We start from the raw sequence: 12,932 nt of genomic DNA on the forward strand, positions 1-12,932 counted from the left end.
ACTTTATTGTAAAAGTCACCTCTCCCCACCTCAGTCCTATAACCTTGATTCTTCACTTTTCCCCTTCTTATTGACCCTTTAATATTGTGTAATTTACATTATAGAGTCAGTTTATGAAGCTTCCCTTTCCTTACTTGCCATCCCACCAGTGGTTTTTTTTTTTTCAGGTATATGACATACACCTGCAATCCTACCACTGCTAGGTGAAATATGAATAAGAAGACTCACCCAGAAGCTCACAGGCAATCAAGACTATAGATGATACACTGAAGCAGAAAAAAACAGCAAGAGAAGTGCCATCATAACCCCCAAAAGCCGTCCTCTGACCTACATGTGTGCACCAAAGCATGAATCCAAGACACAAACACAAAAATAAATATTTTTAAATATGAGGGGTTATAAATAAAAAGAGTAATATATGAAGGAAGCCAGTTGCCAGAAGGTCTGGAAGTGCTTCTCTACCTGGGCTGCATATAACAAACAGAGCATGTTCCTTGAGGCTCATGATCCACCAGTAAAGAAGAAGCAGGTGCCTTGTAAATGATCAATGAAAGGCCATGAGGCTCATTGCCCAGCCGTCTTGTCCACATGCTTTTTCATTATTTCACTAGTCCACTCAAGATACTGGGAGTGCTTTCCCCTTTCTTAATAAACCAACTCTATTTCTATGTTCTTGGTCTCATTTTTTTGTTCTGGGACATGAGACCCTGGATATTCAGGAAACTGTAGGATTCAGATCCAGACCTGCAACTGCAGAAACAACTGAGATAATGCCTGGATGACCTAGGCACAGCTGAGTCTTCTCAGCTGTTCACATAGAAGAAGAGTAGCCACATGAAGAGTTATGTCATAGGTAGGGTACATAAGAAACCTCACGGCAGCTCGCCTGGGCACTGCTGGAGAGCTGGCCTAGATAGCATGGCTGAGGAAGAACTTGCACTGAGAGGCGGGAGAGCTGTCGGGCTGAACACCTCAGCTATCGCCCAGCCCCACACCCAGAGCTTTGAGTTGGCCCTCCCCAACATCCACACTGTCTATGAACTTCTGGAGCATATGAAGAGGTATGTCCTCTAGAATCAAAGCTGCAAGATCTCCATGACACAAGGCAACAAGAGGATGTCTGAGAGGAGGGCCAGTGAGGATCCAATGCTGACAGTGTGGCAGAGCCAGAGGCCTGAACCAGCCCTAAATGACTCACTGCAATGAGCAAGAAATGGGGGACAATACTATATTGTGTGACACACTGCAACTTCCATCGCAAGATTTTTGTTTGTTTTCTTTGGATGGCAGGTTACAAAGGCAGCGGGCAGATATAGAGGGACAGGCAGATGAATGGGATTGGGGTGCATAACATGAAATTCACAAAGAATCAATGATATGTTACAAAAGGAACCTCTGGGTGGGGAGGAGTACTGGAACATCACTATTACCTTCATAGCAAACATATAATGGAACACATGTAGACATATGTATATAAAAATGCCAATCCTTCATGCAGCGTTTGCCATTGAGTTTCAAACTCGCTCTCAACTCTAGATCAGTTTCTCTCTTATAGGTCTTGTCTGTCCTTCCTTCCTTCCTTCCTTCCTTCCTTCCTTTCCCTCTCTCTTCCTGTATTGTTGTTGTTGTTATTGTTGTTGTTTGCCTATCTTTTTCCCTGTGTGTGCATGTATGTACACGTGTGTGTCTGAGTACACTGCACAAGCCTAAAAGGATGCTAGGTATCCACTTACATCCCTGTCTGCCTTATTCCTTTGAGACAGGGTATCTCAGTAAGCTCGGCTGGCAGCCAGCAGGCCCCAGTTAATGGGACTGCTTGGCAAAGATTAAGATGTTTGGCCTTGTTTACAGAGGCATGTCATTGGGATTTGGGACTTCAAAAGCCTACTCCACTCCAGTTCCCTCAGTCTTAAGGTATAAGCTCTCAGCTACCACTCCAGTGCCATGTCTGCCTGATGCCATGCTGCTTGCCATAATGTTCTTGGACCCTTAAGTTGCCTTGATCATGATGTTTTTTCATAGCAATAAAAGAGTAACTAAGGCCCTATCCAATTCTTATTACACATTACAAGAGTCTGTGAATGCCAGCAGGTACCCACAGGACTCCAGTATCTTCTGATAACATCATATGTGAGGGATCCTTTCAGACTCCAAGTCAATACTCAGTCCTACAGATATTACCAAAATCTATAAGACATCATGGTATTTTTCACCTCTGCACAGACTTGATAGCATTGAACATAAGCGAGGCAAAGTAAGTTAATAATAATTAATAGTAAAATAATTACAATATACTAGCTTTGTCCAGTGGCTGTATTGTAGCCAATGAGGTTTGTCCAAAGTGCACTAATTGCTAATTGATAACAAGAAGCATGTGTTGCTGGGCATGGTGTCGCACGCCTTTAATCCCTGTACTCGGGAGGCAGAGGCAGGCAGATTGCTGTGAGTTCAAGGCCAGCCTGGTCTACAAAATGAGTCCAGGAAAGCCAAGGCTACACAGAGAAAGAAGGCTACACCCTGTCTTGAAAAAAAAAAGAAAGAAAGAAAGAAAGAAAAGAAAAGAAAGAAACAAAGAAACAAAGAAAGAAAAAGCAGTGTGTTAATTAGTATTCTATAATGAGCAGAGCCTGATTTTTCACTCTCTCTGTCAGCAGTAAACTCACATTTCATGCTCAGAGGCTATCAAATTCATTTCTAGTATTTTAAAATTTTATTTATGTCATTATTTTATGTATGAGTGCTCTATCTGCATGTGTACCTGTATGCCAGAAGAGGGCATTAGAGGGTATGCATGGTTGTGAGCTGCCATGTGAGTGCTGGGAATTGAACTCAGGACTTCTGGAAGAGCAGACAATGAGCTTAACCACTGAGCCATCTCTCCAGCGCCTCATTTCTAATATTTTATATCAAATGTTCTGAACAGTATAAGGACTGATTATAGGAGGATCCTTGGGAATGGCCTGAGCAGTTTTCCCTGAATTCTGGGGCTGGGAGGGTGGAGTGCACAGCACCGGCCTATCACCCAGGCCATCTGTCTTCCCTGAGACAGAAATGAGGTTGCCCAAATGAACAGCCATCAGAATCAAACCCTGAATGAGCCCTGGTAACAAAATCAGTTAAACAGCATCTGTTTATTCAGGGCATTGTGTAATTGGTGACCTCACACAGATATCCAACTACACAGCTCTTCCAGGGTTCCCTGGCTCCCAGAACGTGACTGACTCAATAGTGGGGTTAAAGGAGAAGAAAACAAAGGAAAGGAGCCAAGACCACCTTTGGATTTTGTAATATGCTGAAGGTCTTCTGGCCCTAACTCTTCAGAGGCTTGAAGACATCTTTGTGCCAAGCAAGGAGTAAATGAACTGACACTTAGGTGCCCCAGTGCATTGAGGGCTTTCCCTTACACAACCTTCAGACTATCTTAGATACTGGAAAGGTTTAGTGAGAAAGTCCAGATTTTCTACTCAAAGTAGAAGAGTATGAGTTGCATGGAAACAGGCTGAGGACTGGAGGATTTTAGATCTTATTTCTGCACATGCATGTAGTGTGTGTGTGTGTGTGTGCGTGCGTGTGCGTGTGCATGTGCGTGTGTGTGTGTGTGCGTCCCCTGATATACTACAGTGCTCACACATTCAAAGTCCTTTCCTATAGTCAGGCCGGCATGACCCAGGGAAATTTGCCTAAGTTATCCACAAACTTGAAAAGTTCATCCTTTGGGCCCAAGAAAAGGTCTTAGGAAAGGTTCTCAGAGTACCTTTCTAATTCTGTTGTACCAGATATGCATCCTTATATCACATAACTCTACACTGAGCTTATTAGCAAATCTACTCAGAGAGACTTGGTGCTAGTTGCTGACTTGTGCTTTTTCCCACTTAGTCTCCCTGAAAGCAATGCCTTCTCCTTCTTTCAAGAACCACAGCTATAAAGCTCCTTATCCGTTCCCTGTTTTTAAAAGCCAGCGCTATTGTGCAGTCGAGGCATACTTCCCCATCTGCAATGCTTCAAAGTCTCCCAAGCCAGTTCAGCACTGTACCTCCAATGTGGGCAGTCATTTGTCTTGCCCACCTGATAGAATATCACAGAATCCCATGAGAGCTTGGGTTTGTGAGTTGCTCCATGTCCTCCATGAGAGTCTGTGTTAGGTGCTAGAAACCCAGGGTTCTATAAAATTATCAAATAAGGTTGTGGTTGAGCAAGTGACCAAAGGATACCTGATGAGATGCACTCAGAGCCCACAGGGTATTTTCTGTACAAAATAACAATTTTGTGATCTCATCCAAATTTATATGGAAAATGCAGCCTTATCAGGTGGATTTGAAGGGAGGATTTACATAAAACAGAAAGAAAATATTGTCCTGGTCCTGACTGTTCCTGAGGCATAAGAACCTGCTTGGAAACTTTAGGGACACCATGAAGGAAAGGACACCCTATTCCCACTCACTCACGTGGTTGTGATTTCTGTCTCATACCTGTGGAAACCCAGGAGTTTCCCACATAATTGACCATATCACCTACAAAAGAAGCTGTACAGCCATTTCTACATAGCACAAACAAGCTTGCTAAAAATAGTTAATGTGTCCTTGTGAGCCAGCTCAGCAGGAAAAGGTGCTTACCACCAAAGATGATTATCTGACTTTGAACCCCAGGACCCACATGGCAGACGAAGAAAACAGAATCCTACAAGTTGTCCTCTAATGACCAGGTGACATAATGCCATGTGTGCCCACACACATGCGTGCACACACACACTGAAACACACACAAATAAATAAATAAAAGTGAATAAATAATAAGTAAATTAACATAATCTAAAATAGTTTTAATATTCAACATGAAGCCAGGGAGATGCCCTCAGTGGGTAAAGTGCTTTCAATGCAAGCCTGAATTTAGATCCCTAGAACTGAATAAAGCTAGACAGAGCAGTGCATGGCTGCAGTCTCAGCACTATGGAGACAACTGCATTTCCAGAAATGCATGGACTAACTGGCTTGTCATATGTAGAAGATGAACAAGAGACTCTGTCTCTGCCAAGGTGGAAGGTGTATGCTAAGGCAGATGAACACACACACACTCTCTCTCACACACACACACACAGAGAGAGAGAGAGAGAGACAGACAGACAGACAGACAGACAGACAGACAGACAGACAGAGACAGAGAGAGTCAGAGACAGAGACAGAGGAGGAAGAATTATTTTTTCAAAATGGCTAGTGACCTGTGCCACAAGTCCAATCTCCTGCGTCCAGTATATAAGAAAGGATTTTCCTCCAAAAATATTTTATCTCTACCAGCTCTCTTTCAACTACGGCTGCAACATCTAAGATGAGCTCTCTTTTGAAGACCAAGTTCTGTAGATGAGAAAAAGGAATACGCCAACACCAACTTTCTCTGATACCTCAAAATACTGCAGATAAAGCAGCCCCAAAGCTCCTCAAATCACATATACAGCTATTGCTGAGGCGCTCCGAAATGTTGCGCCTCTCCTAATGCCTGCACCTGTCTCTCTTCACATTCCTATTTATTTCTGATTATTCTATAAACTCACCAACTTGGGTTAACTCTGACTTGTCCTTCAGTTCTGTAACATGAGATGTCAGGGACCTAGCTGTACCTAAATTGAAGTCCCTGGGTCTGTGAGGGGGGATCCCTCTACCTATAGCTGTGATCCCAGCTGCTCGTGACAACCCCATGGAGGGGCTTCAGAAGCCATCGTTCCCATATTGCCTGTTCCTTTCCTCCCAGAGTCTAGCCAGTCCAGTCCTTCTTACCTGGCCCATAGGTGAGCAGAAGACTAGCAGCCAGAGTCAGCAGGTGCCTGCATCGATGCGCGGAGCATGCCAGGCCCTCCCGTCCCATGCTCCTGCCTGGCTGTCTGTACTGTGCTTTGCTTCTTACTTCTCTGAGCAAGTCCCTGAGACTGAACCCAGAATAATCTGGCCCTAGCTGAACTTCAGGGAGGGTGGCGAGGACACACCTTGCTAGGTTTCCCAGGAGGGGCAGGGCCTGCCCTAGGGGGAAAGCAATGGCTGCCATAGCTGGTAAAGGTCATCTGGCATTATCCAGAGACCATAGAGTGACTAACACCTTGTAGACAAATACAAGACCCAGGGTAACCACGGCCCCTAGCAAAGCTTGACTCTGATGTTAAGCCAAGATATCTACACTAATCAATCTGAGTTTGAAGGAAGACAGAAGCCTCCCTTGCACATCTATCCTTTTAATTTTTTTGGTCCACATTCTACCTGACAACCTGTTGCTTAGAGCCTGGCACCACCAGACAGGAATGGGGTGGACCCTCCCCTGGGGAAGGTACAACTCCTACAGTACGTCAGTTCGGTATGTGTAGGAGTGCAGGGGAGGCAGCATTCCTCGGTGGGAACTCCCTAGCTGCTGGGAAAGAAGAAGACTGTGTTTTTTTTAGGAGCCCACAAGAGCCACCCTGCTTTCCTTTGTCTTGACTGTGATTCCTGCCCTGGCATTACAAGGCCTGGAAGGCATCACTTCTAAGTCAAGTTGCTCAGCTGCCCCTGACGGTGCAGAGGGCCGCACAGAATTCAGCAAGAGGAGCTGGTGATATAGCTTAGTAGTTAAGAGCACTGGCTATTCTTTCTGAGGTCTCAGGCCCAATTCTAGGCACCCACACCGTGGCTAACAGCATCTACAACTCTAGTTCCAGGATCTGACACTCTTTGGCTCCATGGACACCAGACACACAAGTGGTACACAGACCTGGATATAGACACACACACACACACACATACACACACATTTCATATAACAAATATATGAAAATTAAAAAGAATAAATAGAATCCAGCAAGAGGTTTGTGTGTTTGACTCCTATTTGCAAGACCCATAGCCTTTCCCACATTCTGTGGCAAAAGTGTTCATTTATTTATAGACATGTGTTGGTGCATGTGTCTGTGTGTGAACTCCAGAAGACAATGTGCCTTCCAACTTTTTAAAATGTAAGTACTTTGTTACATGTAGTTGTTTGTTTGTTTTCTTGTTTAGTATGTGTGTGCAAGTGCATGCATACCATGTGGGGGTCAGTTTTCTCTTTCTGCCATATGGCTTCCTTCTGTGGAGCAAACTAAGATCCTCAGACTTTGTGGCAACTGTCTTTATCCACTGAGCCATCTGGATGGCCTTCTACTATCCCGAGGCTTATTACTGTGGCTAGATGGGTTGGCCAGGAAGCCCAGGTTTCTGTATGTCTCCATCTCCCCAGAACAGGGATTACAAATGCACAGTCCACCTCACTACTACACTACCGTACTGTCAGCATCTCATAGTGCTTTATGGGTTAGGTTCTGAAAACCTGATTGCAAAGTAAACATTTTACTGATTTAGCTATCTCCCCAGACTCCTTCCTCAATTTCTTATTAAAAATGAAATGGGTCAAGAAATGGGATCTTTTTGATCCTTCTGACCTCTTGCCCATGCACTTGGGAGATCTTCATCTTTCCAGCCTTACAGCATCCAGTTGTGTTGGGTGCCTGTCTACAAGAGGCAGAGTGAGTGCAGGTGCTCAGGGTAAAGATGTCAGAACTTGGGATTCAGACCTTCATGTCTCTTTACATCTTATATCTAGAACTTAACTTCATAAACCTATAGCTGGTACAAATTTGTCGGTAACTTCCACCTCCTGGCCCCTGAGGTCACCATCCTCTTGCAATTTCCTGCAGATTTAGGTCTTGCTATACTTATGCCACTTATAATCCTCATAATTTTGATCCCCTTATCATATTGTGAGCATACACCTCAAGAGTGATGGACAAGTGAACAAGTATAGGAAGGAACTGTAACCAGTAAGTCAGTGTGCGACATCAGTCTTGACCAAGGGAGTGGGTGGAGAATCAGGTCAGGCTTCCGGGAACTGAGACATGTGTTCCCAGAAGGGTAAGCTGAAATTGGTTGCACCAGGTGAGGGTAGGAGTGAAGAGAGTTTTCCAAAGAGGGCACAGCAGCTGGAGGTAGTGGAAAGGAAGAACAGGAGGAGTTGAGCTCAAACTTTATCTAAACTCTTAACCTCAGTCCCTACCAAGGCACTCCCCACCTACAAAAAACAAACACCAAGAAGCAGAAGCCAAGCCGTTTGATATCCTTGGTGATCACTCTGTTTAGCTCCCTTCCAACTCCCCAGATGAGAAACCTGGGCCCCTCAAACACTGGGATGTTCAAATCAATGCTAAACCCTTTGACCCAGATCTCTGCATTGCTCTGTCATCAGCATCAGCAGAGGTGTGTGTGTGTGTGAGAGTGTGTGTGTGTGTGTGTGTGTGTGTGTGTGTGTGTGTGTGTGTGTGTGTGTGTTACACATACATGGGTACTCATGCATTGCAAAGGCCAGTGGAGGACATCAGGTATCAGGCTCTAAACCTTTGTCCTAAAGAAAGATCTCTCAGTGAACCAGAAGCTAGGCTGGCAGCCAGCTGGCCCAGTGATCCTCTTCTTTAGTCTCCCACAATTCTGAGGTCACAGACACACACAGGACCATACACGGATTCTAGGGATTCAAACCTGGGTTTTGAACTCAGGTTCTCGTACTTATGCAGCAAGCACTCTTACTTGCTGAGCCACCTACCCAGCTCCAGCACTGGGGAGTTTAAACCATTCTAGAACTTTCTCTAGGATGGAACCACAAGGCTCTCATGTACCATCAGCCTGTCAGTCATCATGTCCCAGGTCCAAAAGCTTCTCTCTGGTAGAAAAGAGCAAGAAGGACCCTGGTTTAATTCCCAGCACCCATGTCAGGCAGTTCTCAATGAATTTGATACCCTCATCTGGCTTCCACAACCACTCTACTCATGTGCACATATCCACACACACTCACAGACATAACTAAAAATAAAAACAAATCTTTAAAATAAAAAGCAATCAGGCAGGGTTAATGGATTTGATTTTATGAAAAATATAATAACTACTATTTATGGAGCACCTTCTAGATGTCTTAAATAATTTCTAATCATCTCCATGCTAGGATTTCCCCTCTCCCAAAAGGTGGTTGTTTCTCAGGTATGGGGGTAGGGCTGGAGCCTCATGCAAGCTAGAGAAGCATTCTTCAACTGATCCAGGCCTCTAACCTTTTACTGGCAGACTACATCAGAGCATTGCCTGTCAGCAACACTTCTGGCCCCTCAATGAATTCCAGTACCTTTGCATCATCACAAGTGCTGGAGTTATAGGTGTCAACCATGAGAGTGCACACTGAGTGTGTGTCTCTCTGTCTTCTCTCTGTCTGTCTCCTGTCTCTGTCTGTCTGTCTGTGTGTTTCTCTGTGTGTGTGTGTGTGTTGAATACATATGTGTATGTAGGTGCATATGCACATGCATTTGTGTGCATGTGGAAGCAGAAGTATATTTCAGGTCCCTTCCTCAATCACTCTTCACTTTTTATCATTTGAATATTTCATATATGTATACATATGTATTTTGACCAATCTATTCCATGGAGAGAGTTTTAAGTAGTAAGCCTCATGGGCATCAAATATGTTCAAAATTTTTCCAGGATAGAGATGGAGATTCCAAATGCATATATTAATACAGGCTAAACAGATCTGTCTGGACCAAAGGAATAAGGAATATTCCATACAGTATCCATGGGATTTTGTTTAGAAAACATAAAATAAGGATTCACCAAACAAGCTCTCTGTACTTTAGTAAACTATGTCCCTATTACAACATTAAAAAAGGAATCTAGTGTGAATGTTTATGAATGGGAAAAAACTCTTAAATGTCAAATCAAGCTATAAGACTGAAAAATGAAGGTAAAGATTCTCATAGTGTCATCCAACCAGATGGAGAAGTGGATTTCAAAGACAAGGGAGTATCCCCCACTTCAAATGCCACATGCCAGGTGGAGTTAGAGGAAGCTGTTGAGCAGTCTTATGAAGTGAGTTTCCACAAAAGAATGAATAAAGGTCAGAATGTTAGGCAGAGAAGTCAAGAGAGAATAGTGAAGGATCTGGAGATTTCTTGAGTTCCAGTCCCCATAGCAACTGTTATTATGACTGTAATAATGCTTACTGAGCATACAACTGGATGTGAGGCATCAGGGAAACAAAAGGTGCTAGAAGCCAAAACCATGAACATTAAATTCCACTTTCATCGACTGACATTTATTTAATATTTCTGGCGAGTTACACCCTTCACAAACCTTACTGACTCACTGAATTCCCATGCTGTTCTGTATGCAATCCATACAAAAGTTATATAACTCAAAACTATGTGTGTGTCTTCTGAACTCTGTTCATATAACGTTCCAGGGCAATAGAAGATGTAATTTGGCTAGTAGAGTACTCACTAACATTCATGAAGGCCTAGGTTCAACCCCACCACTGTATAAGCTGGGAATGGAGCTATATACCAGCAATCCCAGGTTTTAGATGGTGAAGACAGAAAGGATCAGAAATGCAAAGTCATCCTCAACTACTTAGTGAGCTCAAGGACAGCCTGAGCTATATGGACAACTTGTCTTTTTTTAAAAGTTTAAGCCCTTCTCCCCTCCATGCTCATTTAATAAACTCCTCTACAACATAAAAAAAAAAGTTTAAGGGTGGGCAATCTAGACAAGTTTGTCTATATACAATAACTCTCTAGAAAAGGATTATGAAGGAATCAACCAAAACAGTAGTTCTCAAGTGAAAGCTATTGATCTCCTCCCAAATCCCAGGGGCATTTAGATATGTCTGGGGGATTTTTGACAGTCAAACTGCGATAAGAGGGACATTAAAGTATTGTAGTGGCTAGAGAGCAGGGTAAAGGGATTAACATCCTACATTGAAAATTACAGCCTCACTTGATAGAGAATCCTCCAACCTCAAATATCAGTAAAGATGTGCCAAGAAACCCTAGCTATGAACCCTGGCTCATTTAAATGGCGTTTTCCAGATAAACATTAAAAGCATCTTATTCCCTGGTACTTCCCATCTTTCTCTGATCGAATTGTGGTCTCCTTTCACCCACAAAACCGTCCAGTAAGGGGCTGGGGAAATGATTCAATTGGTAATGTGCTTATTATTCAAGCATGGAAACCTAAATTTGACCCCCCAGAATCCACTCAGAAAAATAATAAATAAGTAAGTAAATAATAAATACATAAGTAAATGAGCATGGTAGTGTATGCTTGTGGTCCTATTGCGAAATTTTGTTTTTTCCCCTACCAAAAGCAGCAACTTATCATGAGCCAATATTCTATAAATCTCCCTACCTTTACTATCCCCCACCTGGCAAAACTTTTGTTTTCACAAAGTACTGGATCAGAATAGGTGGCCACTTTCCCTTTCTTCCATTTTCTCTTTGACAGTTATTTCAAAACTACCTAACCACGAAAGACTGTGAGGTTAGACCTCAGACAATATGGGGAAAAACTAGCCACATCAGTGAGCTCAGGATTCGACTGAGAACCCTTTCTCGTTGGCTTCCTTATTTCCTCCCTGGAACACACCAACACTCTATATGTGTCATCATTTTATTCTTCATTTTCCACTTTATTGTCTCCATCTATTCAAAGTGACCAGGGATTGAGTCTGTCTTACTAATGGGTACATCACTGATGTGTGGAACCCAACAGACTTCAAACATTTTGATAAGCTAGATATGAGGAAATTTCCCTATGGGCCTAATTCATCAGTAGGTTGTGAGGCATGAGGATTGAGGCGTTTAAGACCAATCTGGGCAGCATAGAGAGAGACCAAATGACAACAGAAGAGGTGCTTGCTGAGGTAGCACATTTACTAATATTGGAATGACACACAGATGATTAGCATAGGCCCTGTGCAAGAATGACCCAGAAGCTATAAAACACCACACACATGCACACAGACACAGACACCCACAAAAGATGGGGGGGGAGATATAGGTCGTCGGAATAGTGTTTGCCTAGCATGTACAAAGTCATAAGTTCCTTGCTGGCACCGCATAAACTATATGTGATGGTGTGAGCCTGTAATCTCAGTTCTGGGGAAGTAGAGGCATGGGGAGGAAGGGGTATAGATCATCCTCTGCAACATGGCATGTTTGACGCATGAGACCTTGTTTCAATATAGAGTAAATTAAAAACTGATAATAAACTAACAAGAGAGCAGTAAATTATAAACAAACACATCTGCTGGATAAAAATAGCTGGGATCCTTGAGATTTCCTTGAAACCTGGTAATGGGTAAAGTAAATATTTGAAAGGAACTACACCAGGCTTTCAGGGACGTGCTCTGTGAAATGTCATTCACACTCTGAAACTGTGATCTCATTTCACACTCAAAACCCTCCAATAATGGACTGGGGAGGTGATTCAAATGGTAAAATGCTTGCTGTTCAAGCATGTGGACCTGAATTTGATCTCTCTCTCTCTCTCTCTCTCTCTCTCTCTCTCTCTCTCTCTCTCTCTCTCTCTCTCTCTCTCTCGTTCTCTCTGAGTGATTCTCTCATTCTTTCTGAGTGATTCTTGAACTACCTGCCACGTCACCCTGGCTCATGCCCTCCTCTCTGCCCTGACTTTGAGAATTGTCTGTATGGACACTGATTCCATGCTGACATCACATCCTCTCTGAGTTCCTCTCCACTCAGCCAACACAGTGACCTTTCAAAAATGCAAAGTTAGCCTCCCCCACCCCTGGCACAAACTCTTCTTTGCCTTCTCACTACTCCCAGGCTCAAGCCCGAAGTCTCCACCTTGCTTTTACGGCCTGCCTTGAACAGGTAGGTGTCCCTCACTTGCCTAAAGTAGAGCTTAGAGTCTCAGGTCCCAGCATAGGCCCAGGCTGTGTCCTGTACCTGGTCTGCCTCTACCCCTAGTCCTGATGCATTATTTTGAAAGTTGTGATTATGAGTGCTGTGGTTCTCCAAGCTCTGCCTGCTTTCCCCAGAAAGAAACAAAACTTGCTTCGCCATTTCCAAAACTTCTTATGGTTTTATTTTTTTATATGATGCAGGGA

The 12,932-nt window shown here is 43.5% G+C and overlaps 2 protein-coding genes across 2 annotated transcripts in view; one reads left to right on the top strand and one right to left on the bottom strand.

The window, feature by feature from the left end:
• The window catches only part of MUC16 (mucin 16, cell surface associated), a 168,871-nt gene extending 162,741 nt beyond the window's left edge, over positions 1 to 6,130 (bottom strand). Inside the window, exon 1 of the mRNA XM_084783450.1 lies at positions 5,768 to 6,130. Coding sequence (XP_084639576.1) covers positions 5,768 to 6,032 — 265 coding nt within the window. The 5' untranslated portion in view covers positions 6,033 to 6,130. The remainder of the gene's footprint in view (positions 1 to 5,767) is intronic.
• Positions 1 to 12,932, top strand: part of MBD3L1 (methyl-CpG binding domain protein 3 like 1) — a 240,052-nt gene that overhangs the window by 177,595 nt on the left and 49,525 nt on the right. The gene's annotated exons all lie outside the window — the stretch shown is intronic.

Source organism: Acomys minous, assembly GCF_964271855.1.
Source record: "Acomys minous genome assembly, chromosome: 5".
NCBI lineage: Eukaryota > Metazoa > Chordata > Mammalia > Rodentia > Muridae > Acomys > Acomys minous.